Source organism: Chiloscyllium plagiosum, chromosome 19, assembly GCF_004010195.1.
Source record: "Chiloscyllium plagiosum isolate BGI_BamShark_2017 chromosome 19, ASM401019v2, whole genome shotgun sequence".
Taxonomy (NCBI): domain Eukaryota; kingdom Metazoa; phylum Chordata; class Chondrichthyes; order Orectolobiformes; family Hemiscylliidae; genus Chiloscyllium; species Chiloscyllium plagiosum.
Window position 1 is genome coordinate 25,896,062 of NC_057728.1, and position 20,301 is coordinate 25,916,362.

Here is a 20,301-nt window from a genome sequence, read left to right on the forward strand (position 1 = left end):
GGAGCAGTGCTCCCAAACCTTGGACTTCCAAATAAACTTGTTGGACTATAACCTGGTGTTGTGTGATTTTGAACTTGGTCCAGCCCAGTCCAACACTGGCTCCTCCACACCACAGAGACAGAAGCGTAGGGGCGGGGTGTCAGGAGACAGACCAATACGAGGGCGGAGGGGGCAGGGACCTGAAGAAATTGACCAATAGAATGGGATCGGCCTGATGACTGTCCAATAGCAGGGGGGAGAGGCGGGTTAAACGGACAATGACCAATAGGAGGATGGAAGGGGATTGTACCCCGTGGCACCAATAGAAGGAGAGATGGTGGAGAGCCGGCCGGGTGCGCGTGCGCAGTGCCCTGGTCTCCGGGAGGAGGGTTGTTTTTGTTCATTGTCGCCGAGAGAGAGGATCTGGTCGGCTCGGCTCGGATCGGCTCGGTTCAGGTGTATTAACGCTGGGGGGGTCTCCAGGTCCAGGCAGGAGGGAGTCCCTGATATGGAATGACAGTGTGGAAGGATCAGGAAAAGAAAGAGGAGAGAATTGCACACTATAAGAGACAAGGTGCTGGTAAGACAGCAGCCTCGGAGAATCATTCATTACCTGTGCTTCGTTAATGCTGGAGAGAGCTCACTGAGGCGTTCATCATCGCGTGAATCTGCTGCATTCTCCCTTGGCAATGAAGAGACTGGCTGCTGTGAGATAGAGACTGGCTGCTGTGAGATTGAGACTGCAGTTTGCTGTTTATAACTGAACTGCAAGACAGAGCAATATTTTTGCAGGTCTGCATTGGACCACATGGAAGATAAGGGTAGAAATTAGCCTGGCTTTCCCAGGTTCAACATCAGTAAATCCTGTCTGGTTTCTGTATCCCTTCACTATGATGGCTGCATTTTCCTTCAGTTGCAGGATACGTTCAGTGATGTTCAAACCTATGTCGAACATCACTGTCCTGATATCAGGCAGACCTGCTTTGAAAGCGTCTTTCAGATTGAAGTATTTTCCCAAACTTACTCTTGCTTATCTAGGTCTGGGAGCATCATCAGTTGCAAATTCCCAAAAGGCGGTCACTATGGAAGCAAAAGTGTTACATTGGCCAAATTCAAAAGCTAAACACTCATTTTTGAAAGATCTATTCTGGAAGCTTCGTTTAACTGTTCAAGTGGCTGTTCGAGCTGTGATTCTGCTGTTGAGGTTTGGACCTTTGTTGCTGCTGTATCCAGTTTGTCTTGCATCTTCCAGTTTTGGTACTTTCTGGTGTAATTTGCTTTTGAGATCCATTGAAGCTGCAGGTCCTACTTACATTAAACTTGGTCAGTGGCTCAGCACCAGGAGGGATCTCTTCTCAGCAGAGTTCTGTGATAAGCTCTCCAGACTTCATGTCCATGGTGTACCACATCCGTGGCACTACACAGAATATAGTATGAAAAGGGCCTTTGGAGAGGGCTGGAGTAATATATTTCAGTTTGAAAATAAGAAACCCATCAGATCGGGCTGCATTGCTCAAGTCTACAGAGCTTACACTGATCCAAGGAACATTAATAACTCTGAATTTCAGAAACTTGTTGAAAGTTTTGAAAAAGAGGACCACTTTGAAGCCTGGGAGGTATTTGGGCTTCAAGGCATATTTCATTACATATTTGGTAAAAAACAGAATGATTTTCAAGATCAGACCAAGAAAGTTGACCATAATGACCCAGAAAATGGGGTTGAAACTGCTGAGGAATCTGCTGGAATACCAGAACTGGAGGGTAGAAAGATATACCATCACCCTGAACCAATAACACTCATTCCAGTGGCTATCAAGGTATTACATTTTACAGAAGACTACACATGTGCTATAAATAACCTTTCAAGTTTAGTTTTTTTCCTGTAGAAGCCATTTTTAGTGCTTAAAAATTAAATATGAACGTTAGGTTATTATTGGTGTGTTTATATATGTGTGCAGCTGTATTAGGGTGCTGGTGCGAATGAAAAGAGTTCTAAGGCTAGATATTTATGTTTTCATTTTGCCATGGAGTAGAAGATAGTTCATGAAAAGAATAACTTTTGTCATTTTTGTGTACAATGCCTGCATCAAGATAATTAGACATAATGGTCACTTGGTAATCCAAACCCTGAGTATTGCTGAGAAAAGGGAGACATTATTCTAGTTCTTCAACTTGTGTTCATCAGATCAGCTTTGTAAGAATGCCAGGCTTCAAAAGAAGTGATAATTCATACTGCATAAGAAGAGAGTTGGCATATGAACTATGATTGGTAAAGACATTGCCGTAGACAGTGCACCAGGGAACACTTAACGTCCAAGCTTTTGTTTAAATCCAAGCAAGTAAATGTTGATTAGTCAAGCCATGAGGGAATGGCTATCTCCAATCTTTTATTTAGTTGGAAATTGCTCAGTTCTTCTTAATTGCAAAGGACAGTACTCTGCAAATAAGTATGTGTACCTTCTAGCAAGTGTAAGTGAGCTACAGTGCAAGCCCAACTGTTAATCTTAAATTGGTTGTTACTGTAATCCTTGTACAAACAGAATTGTTTGCCAAATGCCATCCAGTTGTATACTTATACGTTGATTCCAATGTTTTAGACAAACACAAGTTGGGTTTGAGTATGGTCATTATATTGTCTGTTGCTAACGCCCAAAAGGTTTGATGCGGTCATTGGAACCTATGGCCCATTTGCTTAGCATCACATTCATTGAAATTCATATACCACATTGTATATTGTTATGAAGTTATAGGTGTACCGTACCTTTAAAAGAGAGTGAAAGCTGGCAAGGACTGACTGAAAGCAGAGTGTGCTGAACAATTTTAAAATGTAACATTTGGCTGTGAAACAAATAGCTGGAGCTGGGTTGCTATGTTACTCAACAAATTCAAATTCGGCAAATCAGTTTACATTATGCCCCAAGATACCAAAATACAATCGAGTTTGAATTTTAATGTTTTGAAGACATCAAACCAATGAGATGGTCTGATGTTTTGGGGGTATATGAAATCAGGTATTTTGAACAGTTGGCCAGAACAGCAAAGAGCAGCTAAGCATCAACAGACTGCTAGAAGAATAGCTCTCTAAAAGGTACCTGTCTGTAAGAAATTTGCGCAGCAAAAAAACCAAAGAAAAGATGACCCAGGAAAATCTACAAAGGAGAATAGACACAGCTGGCTGGTTTTGAAATGTGATTTTTTTTTTGTAAATCTTAATTAGAGTTTTTTTTATCAGACCAGTATTGTAGAGTGGGAGGCAAAAGATAGGTTTAAGAGAAAGGAGTTGTAAATAGTCATTGTCTAATATTCTCTTTTGGACTGAAAGAATAAAATTGTTAATTTTTTTTCTTTAAATAGTGATATTTGGGGTAGTTCTTTGTCACTCAAAATTTAACAGATTACGAGGTGAGGTGAGCTTTTCTGTGTGTCTGGTTTAAATTAGCAGAGGGGTTTACTCCATATTGTAACAGTAGTAGGTAGAATATCTTTTTGACTTGGTGGCAGCATTGTGTTAATGGAGCATATCATCCATTTTACTATTGTCTATCTCTGATTATTATGGAATATTCTGGATTATCCAAGAAAAGTTGATGTTCCAGGCTGCTGCTAAATAGTTTCAACAGGAGTGTTATTCTTTACAATCAGGAGTTGCCATCAATCCAAATATTATTTTTTTGCCTACTACACAAATAAGTAAATACAGTGCAACCCCTGTATCAGCGGAATTATTTTCCATGGTTTCAGTTATCCATGGTTTACTGCAGCCCGACTATATTATGGGGAACCTTCCAGAACAAGGGACCAGGAGACTGTCGGGAAGGTAAATTTACCATTGAAATGAATGGGCTCGCTCCTATCCGTTGTTTCGTGCTTCTGTGGTAGGTCTTGGAATCTATCCTCTGTGGGTACAGGGAGGGGATCCATTGTATATAAGTTTCAGTGACAGTGTGATACCAGATATGTGGGCCATAGTGTCCCAACGACTGATGGATTATATTAAATAGCATGTCCATTTGTTTGTTTGCAACAAGCAGAGCATTAACGATACTCAACTATTCCATACTTGCAAAACTCAGAACATAGCAGTGGTCTAAATATATATTTCCAAGGGCTGCTTGTGATTTTTTAACATGGCTACTTTTCATTTTTGGGGTCTACCTGTTAGTTTTCAGTTGCACCTTGTTCATTCCCACACTCCTTTAGAGTGATTTAGACCCTTTAGTTAATGCAGTCACAAAGTAACATTGCCTTCTATATGTGTGGTTTTAGGTGTTTTTTTCTATCAACAAGAAAGGAAAGTTATTAAAGATTGTATTCGTATATATAAAATTGTTTAACTTGGAATCTCTAACTTAAGATATTGATGTTAATTTTAAAAAATTGAATATCTCAACACACATGTTCCTTTTCACTCAGCTGCCATTCTGCTTCACCTCCCCACACTCGAACACCCTGCACAGAATGTTACATAGTATGTCAAAACAATTATTTTCCTTTACACTTTAAGTTAATATTTGATCATGCATAACTTAAAATCATCAGAAAGCAATGCAAAATAAAGGTCAAGATTAAGATTTTCAAATTTTAATTTACAACTCCAAAGAAACATGAATGAAGGAGGTTCGTTGCTGACATGAAGATAATTATAGAAGGTAAATGTGATTATAGACCATGTTCAATGTACAATGTTCAAGCTCACCAATGTTTGCTTGTGAAAACAAAAGAAAATGCTAAAGTAACTTTAGGAAGAATGATGCTGAGCTGGCCAGCAACTTTATAAGCTCTCCAGTCTGGTTGATATTTTTGCTCAGCATCCCTGCCCCTGATAGGCCTGAGTTTCAGCCAATGAACCTGTCACCCTCAATCAGTGGTGAAATTTGGGGCCAGCCTAATGGGCACGTACTTCCTTCAAGTTGAGTGAGTGACAGTTACCCGGGCGTGCTGTCACCTTGTCAAAGTCTTCTGCAGGCTGTGCGTCTGGTCAGACCAGCTCCTCCAAACCAAGATTTTCCTACTTTACTGCTCCTGCAATGATATATTCTGTCTCTTGAGAAGCAGCAAGAGTGAGAAAGTGGGAACTGGTGATTGGAGGAGCATGAGAAACACAGGATCTTTGGAGAAATAACAATTCACAGACTCTGGCTTATTTACTGGAATTGGTCAACATATGATTGATTTTGTTTCCCTCCAGGTATTTGGGTGCTTTCATGGTGAATTTAACCACTGTTCCAATGTATTTTAAATGCTGGAATTTGGTATCCAACATTAGAGGTGGTAATTCTACAATTGGACATCAATGGCTAAAAAATCCCAATTATGTTAAGCACATGGATGATGATGGGATGGTGTAGGGGGAACGAGCTGAGAATAGTTCACAAGTCGACGCAACATGGAGGGCCAAAGGGCCTGTTCTGCGCTGTATTGTTCTATGTTCTAACCAATTTTATAATTATCTGTCAGGTTCATTTGTGTGCATGCTGGAAGGTGCTATAACAAAACCTTTGGAGATAGTTGTTTCCTGGTGTATTACCCAAAGCAATGTCTTGACCAATTAGTGACAACTTGCCTGATTTGAATTTAACAAGAGTTTAGCATTTAATTTTTTACAATAGATTCTTCTTAACAATGCCTCTGCTAATCAATCAGAACCTCTCTTCATGCAATATAAATCATTGTTCCCTTTCAGATATGGTATTCTTCTGATTCTGTCTGATGAGTGCAAGACAAAAAGCTTCAGCAGCATTTTTCAACTGCTCAACTTGTTATACTCCTCACTTATTTCACAAGCAGGTCTCAGATTAAGTCAGCATGCTGCGCACTTGTCCTCCTGTTTGTAGGATCAATGTGCCCTAATCACCAGTGTCAATAAAGCAAACCAGCATGACCTTTTCATTTCATACAAGGCCATCTTTGAGTCTGCCTGTATGTCTGTGTCAATTAATATTACATTTTAGGCATTTCTGCAACCATGGCTAAGTTCTCCAAACTGTTTTCTGGCGATAATTTACAATTAACAGAAAGAGATGATATTCATTTCGTCCCATTTGGATTTTATAATATGAGACTGCAGAGTAAGACAGTTTGCAAAGGTTCACATCTACTATTTCTGTTTGTAGGTGATGCATCCTGGGATAACCCATCGAGTCAATATGGATCTGATGCTGATGAAAGCAACAAGCTGGGTTCTCAATCTCCTGCCGGGTCTGAAGTGGCTGAGGTTGACTGAAGTAATAGGAGAATTTGAAGAGGTCATGAAACGACTGGTGAGGACACAAATTAACTAAGTCTGCTTTTGACCATGGCCTTTCTGAAAGATTGGACAGGTGGCTTTGTGAGGGAGGAGGCAGGAGAGTGTGTTAATTGGAGGAGATGGATGTTCTTTTCCATCTTATTTGCAATTCAAGTACTTTTCAGAAATCTTCTTAGTAAAAGAAATACCGACGTCATATTATATTTTTTAAAGTTCTTACGACTAAAATGGCTAATAGTCGGTGTTACGTCAGCCTGTGTAAATTAGTACTTCTGAAACTAAAGTGAAATAATTGTATACATCATTGACTAAACATGACTGTGAGGCGAAAGTGAGGTCTGCAGATGCTGGAGATCAAAGTTGAAACTTTATTGCTGGAACAGCACAGCAGGTCAGGCAGCATCCAGGGAACAGGAGATTCGACGCTTCGGGCACAGGCCCTTCCTCAGGAAGCGTCGAATCTCCTGTTCCCTGGATGCTGCCTGACCTGCTGTGCTGTTCCAGCAATAAACATGACTGTGTCAACTTATTAAAATGATGAATGATTCAGCAGCAGTGAACTGAGCAATGATAAAGTTTACATTTTTCAACTGCTTAGCAATCTCAAATTATCCGATAATAATAAATATCAATTCTAGGCTGGCAAGTAACTAGCAGTGATCAATCAGATCAGCAAACATTTAGTGAACTCCATTGGACTCATCATCCTGCATTCCTGTTCCAACTGAAAACAAGTGTAACCATAAGACCTACTTCACAAAAGCAGAAATAATTCAGAAGAAAATGCTTATTTTAATCATACAGTTAACTGTAAAGTATTTTCTCTCAGAGAGACCTACTCATGGGTTGACAGTCAATCACTTAATTTTAAGCACTTAAAGAACTTAACTGGAACTGCGATTAGCTGTTTTGCCTGCTGTTTTGTAAATGCTGTAGTTATGTGAGATTGGCTACATTTGATGTTAATCATTGTAAACTCTGACTAATTTTGTAGCAATACTATAGAATAAGTACAAATGGAGAACAAAACCTCGAATTAACAGTGTAGAATTAGTGCTTGCTTTCCCAGCATGATGGCTCAGTGGTTAGCACTGCTGCCTCACAGCTCCAGGGTCCCAGGTTCAATTCTGTGTGGAGTTAGCACATTCTCCCCGTGTCTATGTGAGTTTCCTCTGGCTGCTCTGGTCTCCTCCCACAGTCCAGAGATGTGCAGTTCAGGTGAATTTGCCATTTTAAATTGCCCACAGTGTTAGTCAGAGGTGGGTTACTCTTCAGAGGGTTGGTGTGGACTGGTTGGGCCGAAAGGCCTGTTTCCACACTATAGGGAATCTAATAATAAAAAAAATCTAATAATAATATTTCTTCCTGTAATTTTCTTTAATGGAATTTAAAATTTTCTCTTTTTAATCTTAATGATTTGTCTCAGGTTAAAAACTATCTTGTGATTTTTTTTTTTATAAGTTTTTGGGTTAGTTAGTGAGAAATTACTTCCTTCTATAGTTCAACTCAGACAGCATTTATCTAAACTAAACACTGTTTCCTGGCATTACCCGACAGATTGACTTGCGCCATGAAGCAAAGAATATGGAGAAGTTCCGAGAGAATTTTCAGAATATGGAATCAGTCAAGTTTCCAATACCTCTTAGGCCGTTTGTCACAAGAACAATTCTGGTTGAAACATTTGAGGTATTTTTTTAAACTACAAGTTGTTGCTGAAATTTGTTGTTGGAACAGGGTGAAACAGGATTTTAATTTGATTGCCATTGTAAAACATGGGAATTGGTTTAGCTCAGTTGGTTGGATTGTCGTATTGCAGAGCAGTGTGATGCTAACAGTGTGGGGTTCAATTCCCATCACCAGTTTGAGGTTACCATGAAGGACTCTCCTCCTCAATCTCTTCACTCGCCTGAGGTCTGGTGGCCCTCAGATTAAATCACCACCAGTCGCTTCTCTTTAATAAGAGAAGCCTCTATGGTCTGGTAAGACTATGGAGACACCACAACAGTGAAACATAAAAGCAATAGATATGAGAATTTAACTGCAGGAGAAAAGATGAATTTTGACTTAATTCCATTCTAGTCAGATCACAGCTGGAATAGAGTGAACAGTTTTGTCCCCCTTATTTAAGGGAAGATGTATTGGGATTAGTGGCAAACCAGATAGACGGATACCAGATATAGAGGGACTGTCTATGAGGAGAAGTTGATTAGATTGTGCCTTTACTCATTGTAATATAGATGAATGAGAGGTTTTTTCCCGAAATCTGTAAGGTTATTCGGAAACTTGACAGGCTAAGTGTGGAAAGATTGTTTCCCCTTATTGGAAATTCTAGGACCAGAGGGCATTATATCAGAATAAGGTGTCACACATTTATGTCAAAGATGAGAAGATCTTTGTTTCCTCCAGAGGATTCCAAATCTGTGGAATTCTTGACTGCAGTGGGCTTTCAAGGCTAGGCCATTTAGTACATTCAAAGTTAAAAATCACTCAACACCAGGTTAAAGTCCAACGGGTTTATTTGGAATCACAAACTTTCAAAGCACTGCTTCTTCAGGTGGTTATGGAGCAGAACATAAGACACAGACTTTATAGCAACAGGATTGAATGCCATGGAATGTAATATTAAACAAATCTAGCTTTTAATATTACATTCCATGGCGCTGCAATCCTGTTGCTAAAAAGTCTGTGTCTTATGATTCTGCTCCATAACCACCTGATGAAGAAGCAGCGCTTCGAAGACTAGTGATTCCAAATAAACCTGTTGGACTATAACCTGGTGTTGGTGATCTTTAACTTTGTCCACCCCAGTCCAACACCGGCTCCTTCAAATCATAGTATATTCAAGGCTGAGATGTGCAGATTTTTAATCATTAAGTAACTCAAGGGATATGGAGAAAAGATAGGAAAGTGGAATTGAGATTTATCAAATCAGCCAAAATTTCATTGAATGGCAGATCAGACTGGATGGGTTGAATGGCCTACTTTTGATTTTGCATCTAATGTCGAATGTAAATGGATAAATGAACATATGACAATTACATCACTAGCCGTTTATTGACACATACTGCAGGAATATTCTTTGCAATTTGTTCACCCAGTCTCGAATCTATTGCAGTTCAAAAGAATGAAGTTATGTCAATTAAATGACAATTGAAAGACTACAGTAGAACATCAAAGCTAATAAAGCTCTTGAAGGAAGCTGATGGTTGTAAAAATGATTTCTCCTTGGAACACTAGTAGTTAGCAGCTGATCATGTGTGAAATGACACCTAATATAATAGCCCAAAAAAAGATTACTTGCATGGAAGAACTTGGAAATTACATGAAATGGTAACATGCTAGATAAATTGAATTTTTAAAACATCTGGTTAGGAATGTGATTAAAGTGCATACAGGCGTGTTTGTTCAAAAATTCTAGTCTTTCCTGAGAATTCTTAATATTGCAAGCATATCAAATTTAAGTGACATCATTTAATCTGCTGTAATTTTACACAAAAACATATTAATTAACAGAGGTTGGTAAGATAAGATTGAAATGGCCTCAGTTTCCCAATAGACTGAAATTCAGTTTTATTACCAGGCCATAACACAGGTGAAACTTAAGAGGTCCTAGAAGTGGTGGTCCTTAAAATTTTTCTCTTCTTCAGAATGCATTAACTACAAATCCTAGCACGTACTAATCTTTGCCTCAGAAATAAGATACATGAGTTTAACTGCAAAACAGAGCTTCCAAATAATTATCTCTCAACAACCTTTAGAATGGACCTATTATTCCTAGACAACTGAGTAATATGAAGTTGAATGTATTTGTATTCATGAACATACAGGCCTGTAAGAAACTGGAGCAATTAAAATAAATATTGTCAAATGCTTAGAAAAAGTACACCTGAGACAGTAGAAGTAGTATGAGCTGGTATTTAGAATGGGTTAAGGAAATATCGAAAAACTCTTTGAACACAGTGTAGTTCTGGAAGTGTCGTGTATGGTAAACTTACATCGTGTTCACAGCGTGGAAGGTAATCTGGAGGAGAGGAGAGCTTTTTCTTTTCCTATTTCTTTTTTTCTTTTCCCACAATACTGCTTAACTGCGGTAGTGCTTATTTTTTCCCCAGCACCCATGTTGTGTGTGTGTGTGTGTGTGTGTGTGTGTGTGTGTGTGTGTGTGTGCGCAGGTGTGAGACACAGTGAAAGACACAAGGTGCACAAAGTTTTATTCAATTTCCACCACCTGGAAGCAAAGAAACACCCAAGTGGCCAGTGACAAGCAATGCCCTTCACATCAAAGGGCAATGCTGCGTGATCAAACAATGAGGAGAGGAGAGCTTGTTGTAATGGAGCACTTTGTGACCCCACCCCACCTTAATTATCATTCCATTGGTTTCAATCGAATTAAGTTTCAAGCTGCTTGTAATGAACGTGAGGGTGGGGTGCTCTCAGATTGCCACGGTACAGTAAGGTTAACATTTACCCCAATATATTATGATTCTTTTTAAAAAATAATTTTTAAAGTATCATTCTGGCAGGCCTATTGGCTTTTCATGACTGATTGGAAAATTATTCTGAGCAGCAGTTTCTCTTTGGAAAGAGGGAGCTTATGCTGCCCAGAAAGACAAAGATGGGCAATGTCTCTCCAAAAAAAAGGATAAACCAACTGAGGTCAATAACGTTTTCTAGTTCTTGCAGTCCTGTCATCTTGTGCGTTGGAGAATGTATAGGTAGCTGTACGGTAAGTTTGTAGGGAGCATTTCTCCTCTACGTTCTAAGACAGATGTGTGCTTTAGAGTCATAGTCATACAGCACAGAAACGGACCCTTAGGTCCAACCAGTCCATGTCAAACATAATCCCAAACTAAACTAGCCCCAACTGCCTGCTCTTGGTCTATATCCCTCTAAACCTTTTCTATTCATGTAGCTATCCAAATGTCTTTTAAATGTAATTGTACCACATTCATCACTTCCTTAGGAAATTCATTTCACACGCAAAACATGTTCTGAAAAAATTTGCCTCTCCTGTCTTTTTTAAAATCTCTCTCCTCTCACCTTAAAAATGTGACTCCTCGTCTTGAAATCCTCCATCCTAGGGAAAAGACAACTACCATTAACTCTATCTATATCTCTCATTAATTTATAAACTTCTATCAGGTCACTTCTGAACTTCCTGCACTCCAGTGAAAAAGTCCAGCCTATCCAGTCTTTCTTTATAACTGAAATCTTCCATACCCAGCAACATCCTGGTAACTCTCTTCTGAACCCTCTCCAACTTAGTAATATACTTTCTATAACTGGGTGACCAGAACTGGACACAGTGTTCCAGAAGAGGCTTCACTAATGTCCTGTACAACCTCAACATGACTTCCCACCTCCTATACTCAAATGACTGAGCAATAAGGTGAGTGTGCCAAACGTGTTTTTAACCACCCTGTCTATATGTGACACACTTCAAAGAATTATATATCTGCACCCTTAAGTCCCTCTGTTCTACAACACTACCCAAGACCCTACCATTAATTGTATAAGTCCTACCCATGTTTGTTGTACGAAAATGAAATGCCTCGCATTTATCCAGATTAAACTCCATCTGCTGTTTTTCAGCCCATTGACCTCTTTCATCAAGATCCCTTTGTTATCTTAGAAAACCTTCTTCACTGTTTACTATGCCACCAATTTTGGTGTCATCCACAAACATACTAACCATGCCTCTTATATATTCTTATGCAAATCATTTATATAAATGACAAACAAAAGAGAACCCAGAACTGATTCCTATGGAAAACTGCTGGTGAAAGACCTCCAGTTCAAAAAGCACCCCTCCACCATCATTCTCTGTCCCCTCAGCGCATGGTTACTACAGAATCTTATTTTATATTTCACATCATCCTTTATTTACACTGGGAATGTGTAAGTTTTATGCAGCAGTAATAGCACTGGCTCAATATCGCATACAAAACAACTGTTTGATGAATAAACTGATATTTTAGAGTCTGGACAGGGAATTCAGAACACTCAACATTTAATTAAATGCTACTTTATACCATCACAAGGGACAGTGAGAGTCTAACTTTTCTGTGTTCTTTGTGTTTAGGAGAATGAACCCATCTCAATGTACTTGGCAAAGGATGTACCTTGCGTATTGAAACAGAAGTTGGCAAGAGTTGGGGTGGAGATGCTGCTGAAGATGGTAACTCAGGGCAAATGGTCACAGGTTCTGAAAATGATGTGAGGACAGGGTCCACAAAATATTTAGTATGTTGTTCAACAGTATGTAAAGGGAGAATATGAGAAGTACTGATTAATTGGACCAGACAATTACACTTGCATATGTGAAAACAGACTGTACAGAGAGCTGCACCTGTGTCCCAATAATAATAACCCATTAAGCATTTTCCAAGCACAACACTTTACCTGACTTAACGTTACTGACTCACGCTGCGATAAGTAATTACCCTCCTTTTTGTATCTGTAACTGGGCATTGCGTATTACCACTCTTCTAATGAAGAGTCACCAAACTCAAAAAGTAACTCTGTTTTCTCTCCACAGATGCTGCCAGACCTGCTGAGTTTCTCCAGAAATTTCTGTTTTCATTTCAGATCTCCAGCATCTGCAGATCTTTGTTTTAATTGAGTGTTGCCAGGTTGTTTAACAGTGGCATCACAAAATCAGCGCTTGTCCGTTAACATACAAGTGTTTTCTTTTAAGAAACACCTCAATTGATTTTCCTTTTTGTCCCTAGCTCGGGAACTGTAAGACCAACTGAATCATTTCCACCAGAACAGGCCTGAAGTTAAACTGGATTTTTTTTTTGTGGTCTGTTTGACTCACTGCGTAACATGTTGGGAGAATGCAACACCTTTTTATTAATTAATGTGTTTGTGTGCTTAATATAAAATTTTTGTATTGCTCAAAATTAATCGGAGTAAACTGAACATTTCTTTAATGTACAACAGGTGTAGGATGCAGTGGAAGCAAAGTAACATATAATGTCCTTCATTTGTTATTCCACATCACCCTCATTGCTTCCCATCCTTTCCCTTAGACCATACTCTGTTTTTGCCTTCCTTACTCTGTACCGATTCTTCCCTTCCCTCTTGCTTCAATGACTCATCTACTCTTGTATTCTTGTATATCAAAGGTTACAGTACAATCAGAAGAAAGCACAGCAGGCATTACCACCACCACACTAGTGATTGAGATAAACTGCAGACTTCTATGTAATTGATTGTAGACACCGTACCAAGTGTCATAGTTAAGAGAAACACAAATCAAACAGACTCAGCAGTTTAATACATTCTAATAATGTCTCTTATTGTGTTGCTTATGGTGAGCCACAGGGTGTTGATATCAAGTTGGGTGCTTATGGTGTTTTAGGAATAACAATGTCCAATTTTAAAATAACAAATAGTCAATCTCCAGTGGCACTGGACATGGGAATTCAAGGCCGCTCACAGACCTATTGAATGAGTGATTGTTGGATAGTTAGGTGATAAGGTGTGAATAAAAGGGATTATGAGCGGAAGAAAAGGAGGGAATGTGATTAATAGGAGGGGTTCAGAGAAAATGAAATTGGGGAAGAGATGCAGGAGGAGAATGATGAGCCAAGTTGGGGAATGGGTTGATAAAGGGTATGGATGAGTGAGGAGATAGGGTGAGAGCAGGGCAGGTAAGCAAACCTGGGGATTGGTGGAGGGGAAGAAGCTGTTTGGGGCAAGACAAACAGAGAAAGTGTATGAGATTATGAAAAGCATAGGAAACAATGGGGCATTGATGCAGAGTCACAGGGAAAAGAAGTAATGAGTAGAGTGAAGCAGCTAAGGCTCAGAGAAGTTGCTATGTGATCATAAAGAAAAACTGATGCAAATTTGCTGTTAGTGTCAATGAGAGAACAGAAACCAGGGAAGGATATGATCTCGGGTCTTAAAGGAAGTATAGTGCAATAAGTGGTCCTGTGGAAGTAAAGGCATCAAGAACAGTTGTGTTTGTTCTCAGCCCTCACTGCTGCCTCTGTGCATACAAGTTGGTGGATCCATGTCACTTTGCTGTCAAACAGTTTAATGATGCAAAAAGGACGTTTAACACTGCAACTTAGTTCCTACACAAATTGGCAAGTTTATTGGCAGATAATTGGTCTCCTAATCTGAGAATCATTGTTACAAGCCCTGCAATCAATATTTTTTAAAAAAATTTATTTTATTGATTTTTACCAATGCTGAAACTCCCCAGTTCAGAAGACTAATTGGTTGCTGTAGAAAGACTGTCATTCCTAGGTATCTTGTATTGACTGCTTGAGTTGAGCTTGTATTGACTATTTGACTAGACTCGAAAAGGGTTGCTCTTTGACGTAGCTGCATTTTTTCCATTACTGGTTTTGTTATTAAGAAGACAATTATAATTACTTTCAAAGTGACAGAAAACATTTCGAAGCACCTGTTACTTTAATCAGTGACTGGCACTAACATGTGCCAGAAGTGCTTCCCTAGTGTTGGGTCATAAATAAACACAGTCTCAAGGAAGAGAGAGCCAACTGATAGAAGGAACATTGTTTTGACTCAAATTGTGATAACAGTCTTTTTCAAGTAAAAAGTTAAAAATCACACAACACCGGGTTATAGTCCAACAGGTTTATTTGGAAGCACTAGGTTTTGAGGTGCTGCCTCTTTATCAGGTGGTGAATAAAGTGATTTATGAGAGGAAGAAAAGGAGGGGATGTGATGAATAGGAGGAGTTCAGCGAAAATGGAATTGGGGAAGAGATGCAGGAGGAGAATGGTGAACTACATCTTTGAATGATCTACATCAGGTGCTGTACTTTTTCAAGTACAGCAAATTAATGATTCTGAAAAAGACGTTTAGTTTTCTGTGTTATTGTGACAGTGTTCCCTGTTGAAATATTATTTTTCTCCATAGGTGTTTGTGGATAACTTTATTCATGGAGACCTTCACTCGAGAAATATTTTCATCCAGGGGGCTAATCAATTTGATTTACAAAATGATGACAAGACGACGATTGTAGACTTATGTGATACGCTAATTGTTAATGTGCATCATTCCCAATGCCCATTAAAGCTTATTCTTCTAGATACTGGCATTGTTACTGAACTCCATCCATCTGACGTGCATAATTTCAAGGCTGTCTTCACTGCTTTAATTGAAGGGCAGGTAAGAGTATGTGAATTCTTCTTCCTCTGTATGTACCATTCCATCCCCAAAAGACCAGATAAGGGAAGTGCTGCAAAATGTAGGTCAATCAACTCTCGTAATCGTGTGTTTTTATTTTACTTTACTTTTGATCTAACTTGAGAATTTCAAGTTTGCTTTTTACATATGACAAAAAAATTATTACTTCAATCCACTTTAATGTAGAATTTTCAGTTTCCTCCTGCAAACATTTAACATAAAATTGTAATATTTGGATATCAAATCATGAGACACATCCTGAGTAAATATATTGGATATCATGCTCTGCCAAAATTAGAAGCTGTACATTCCAACCCTACCCTACATGTGATATTGGTGACATAGAGCATTAGTTAACAGGAAGGCATAAATTCATTTATCATTTGCTTATGAGAGTGCATTCCTTTAAGGATTAAGGTATTCTTCACTGAGTGGCTCTGTGGGCCTCATGGCCCTTTCTTGGTCCAGACAAAGTTAAAAGCTGCTTCTTGCTGAGATTAACTGATTTTGATCAATTTTATTGATACTTGCTGATGGGGTTTAGTAGTGATATCAAAGTCATTTAATTAATTCTACCACTAAGTATTTAACAGTTGAATTGTGTATTTGATTTTGTACTTAGTAACCATGGTGACTGTTCAGTACCTTGTATTCATTAAGCTTTCCTCTTTAGGTCGTTGCATCCAGGTTAGTTTCCTATTCATTTTTAAAGCTATATTTCTGCTTTCCTCATTCTTAATTTGAGTTTTTATCCAGAGAAGCAGTGTGTTGGGCGTAGGTGGTCAAATTGCATGTCAACAAAGATAGGTGTACTAAATTTACCTGGATTTTGGCTTCATATTGTGTAATACTGCACGCTGTTTTATTTTCAGGGAGAACAAGTTGCAGAATTACTCCTGACTCGGTCTAGAACCAATGAATGTCCGGACATACAACTTTTTAAATCTGAAATAAAAAATCTCTTCAGTGAAGCCAGGAAGAAGACAGATTCTCTGGGAGAGGTATTAGCACATTGACATTCCTTAGTTAAGGCCGCATTATAATAATACTGATATAATTCAGCATTGTCATGCAGGAAATGTTCATTGTAAAGATATTCAAAGGTTTAATAGAAATATCCAGTTAATGTATTTGTCGTCATAATGGTGATTTCTACATATTTGTCCCCAGGTGAAGTGACTCCATGAAATACTACAGTTGTGTGGTTTATTTTAATCACCTAGATTGCTGTCAGATAGAATGGAAAGTGGGCTGATGGTACCAGTTGATGAGGAAGAAGGAAAGATGTTTATTTGTTGGCTGATCAATTTTAAATGTTTTTTTCCCCTCTTATTTTCTCAGCTCCATGTTGCAGGTTTACTGTCTCAGGTTTTGGAGACACTGTTTGCACACAAGGTAAAGTGAAACTCTGAGTTTGATGACATGTGGAAATCCATGTTTTTGATCAATTAAAATGTGACTGCATCTTTGTTTGCACTTCTTCCCTCAACTCCAGGTCAAGGTGGAAAGTAACCTGGTCTCCATCATTTTTGCCTTCATGGTCTTGGAGAGCCTCAGTCATTCTCTGGATCCCAAGCTGGACTTTCTGGAAGTGGCCAGACCTGCGCTACTGAAGAACACCCAAAATTTGTAATGATGTTCTCGAACTGTGGCATTGCATTATGACCACCCTTACACATGAAAGGAGAGAGAGCACCTTTACCAGAGATCTGCACCTATTCAACTTTGACCAATGCAAGAGTAGAGATTTAACTACAGGATGATGCCAAGTCCAATAAAAATCCATTTGTGGAGTTATTTGTGTATAATCAGACTGTTGAGCCCTTGTGACAGTGTAAACAAAATGAAAATGCAAGATTATGTGTGTGTACAAATAGACTTCTTGGATATATTGATTTTATTATACTGCACCAACAAACTGAACAAATGTAGCTTTCAATCGTGGTGATTTGAATCAGGGAGTGGGGGGGGGGGTGTTAAGAAGTTGGTACAGTGTGTACCATGCTGCAGAGATTTATACAACAACCTAATAAAATGCTAAAACTCAACCATTTCTTATGTCTCTAATTTTAACTGTAGTATGCCTCGTGTTTTTTTAAAGAGAGAAAGAAATAGTGCTTACAAATGTATAGCATCTTTCATGACTTTAGCCAAAGAACTACTGTTGAAGTACAGTTACTACTGTAATGTAGGAAGAGCAGCAGCCAGTTTGCACACATGAAACTCCCATGAACAGCAATGACCTGATAATCCATACTTTTTTTTTAGATTAGGTTACAATGTGGAAACAGGCCCTTCGGCCCAACAAGTCCACACCGACCCGCCGAAGCGAAACCCACCCATACCCCTATATTTACCCCTTACCGAACACTACGGGCAATTTAGTATGGCCAATTCACCTAACCTGCACATCTTTGGACTGTGGGAGGAAACCGGAGCACCCGGAGGAAACCCACACAGACACGGGGAGAATGTGCAAACTCCACACAGTCAGTCGCCTGAGGTGGGAATTGAACCCGGGTCTCTGGCGCTGTGAGGCAGCAGTGCTAACCACCGTGCTGCCCCATTTGTGATACTGATTTGAGCAATACAGATTGCCTAAGACATCAGGAATAACTCACCCTTCATTTTGATGGAGTTGAAATATTTGTATCATAATTTGTTTTGAGATTTGCACAAGTATTTGTGTGTATGCAGCAAAACAAATTATAAAGTCATGACTGCAACACAAAACCTTTTCAAATCATTTACAATCCACAGGGTAGAAAACTGTTTTATTGGGGTTTTTTTGGTCACCTAGCCATTCCAGTCTTCATTTCTCCTCGAGCTTTTTTTCCCCTGAATTTCCTTAGCTGATTAGTGTTTCTCTGCTTTTTTGCTCTAATTCTTAGCTAAATGCACAATGATCTTCTCTTTGCCTCTCCATCCTCCAGAGGGCCCAATTATACCCCCAGCACTGGCTCATCACCAACTACAACACCAAATATCCTTGCGTTCCAATCTTTCCATTTCATGTGTAACTTGGATGCTTAGCTTCCTGTCATCACACTTCACCTATCATTGCCTCCATGGTTGATGATAGCTGATGTACAATCAGACCCTTTACATTTTCTTATCAAATGCCCACTCTATCAAAAACAGGGCCTTGTTTACTACAGCAGCTATTGTGGATGATTATATGAACATTTTGAATTTAGGTGAAACTTGGCTGATGGGTGGAAATGGATTACTCCTGACTGAATATTTTCACTTGCCTTTTGATTGGTGGTCATATGGCACATAGAGTCATAGAGATGTATAGCATGGAAACAGGCCGTTCGGTCCAACCTGTCCAGGCCGACCAGATATCCCAACCCAACCTAGTCCCCCCTGCCAGCACCCGGCTCATATCCCTCTAAACCATATTCATATACCCAACCAAATGCCTCTTGAATGTTGCAATTGTACCAGACTCCACCACTTCCCCTGGCAGCTCATTCCATACACTTACCACCCTCTGCGTGAAAAGGTTGCCCCTTGGGTCCCTTTTATATCTTTCCCCTCTCACCCTAAACCTGTGCCCTCTAGTTTTGGATTCCCCGACCCCAGGGAAAAGACTTTGTCTATTTATCCTATCCATGCCCCTCATAATTTTGTAAACCTCTATAAGGTCACCCCCTCAGCCTCTGACATTCCAGGGAAAACAGCCCTAGCCTGTTAAACCTCTCCCTCTAGCTCAAATCCTCTAACCCTGGTAAATCATTTCTGAACCCTGTCAAGTTTCACAACATCTTTCCGATAGGAAGGAAACCAGAAATGCATGCAATATTCCAACAGTGGCCTAACCAATATCCTGTACTCAATACTCTGACCAATAAAAGAGAGCATACCAAACGCCTTCTTCACTATCCTATCTACCTGCAACTCCACTTTCATGGAGCAATGAACCTGCATCCAAGGTCTCTTTGTTCAGCAACACTCCCTAGGACCTTACCATTAAGTGTATAAGTCCTGCTAAGATTTGCTTTCCCAAAATGCAGTACCTCACATTTACCTGAATTAAACTCCATCTACCACTTCTCAGCCCATTGACCCATCTGATCAAGATCCTGTTGTAATCTGAGGTAACTTTCTTCGCTGTCCACTACACCTCAATTTTGGTGTCATCTGCAAACTTACTAACTATACCTCTTATGCTCGCATCCAAATCATTTATGTAAATGACAAAAAGTCTTTTAATGACACTTTGATCTCTCCCACTACTCTGGCTTGTCCTGTTCTGAATACTTCACTTTGTTCCACACCTTTCACCTTCTTCAAAATTCTCATTCCTTATCAGAACCCAAAACCCACCTTGTGAACTTTTCTCCAAGATCTCTGTCCTTTTTTTGTGCTTTGATGTTTGTATTGAGTGATTCATCATTTTTGATTTTAAATTCCATCTGAGTTGACCATCCATTTCTCTGATCTCATTTATGAAAAAAAATTCTTATTTCGTTTTGTCCTTCCTGAACCTCTGTCTCCATATTGTTTCTGTGAGGCATGGATTAGGAGTGGAAGAAATGACAAATTTGGTTAGTGTGGTAGATAACGGCATCAGTTGCATAATGCCATCTTTCAACAACTCTTTATTCTGCTAAAAAGCAAGATTCACTAGATTTGAATGAATACATTTTAGGAAAGCTGTCAGGTGAACTAAAACAATACATTAGCACTGATTTTATGGACATGGAAGATCTATATCTTCAGAGTTTTTAGACAGTCTAACTCCCATGCATGCTACTACTCAAATATCAACTCCAGGAAGCAGCAGTTATAATGTTGCTTTGAAAGTTTTATCTTGAAAAAGGCCACTGTCATAAAACAAGATTGGTGGTTAGTGTGACGATCCTAGCTGATGGCAATACTATACAAAATAAGATTTC

The 20,301-nt window shown here is 39.2% G+C and overlaps 1 protein-coding gene across 1 annotated transcript; it reads left to right on the plus strand.

The window, feature by feature from the left end:
- Positions 1 to 311: 311 nt before the first annotated feature.
- Positions 312 to 17,438, plus strand: adck2 (aarF domain containing kinase 2). Its single transcript, XM_043709389.1, has 8 exons — positions 312 to 1,796; positions 6,093 to 6,239; positions 7,784 to 7,912; positions 12,309 to 12,404; positions 15,128 to 15,379; positions 16,270 to 16,398; positions 16,739 to 16,792; positions 16,893 to 17,438. The coding sequence occupies exons 1-8, from the start codon at positions 870 to 872 to the stop codon at positions 17,028 to 17,030; spliced, it is 1,872 nt and encodes a 623-aa protein (XP_043565324.1). The 5' UTR covers positions 312 to 869; the 3' UTR covers positions 17,031 to 17,438.
- The last annotated feature ends 2,863 nt before the right edge of the window (positions 17,439 to 20,301 follow it).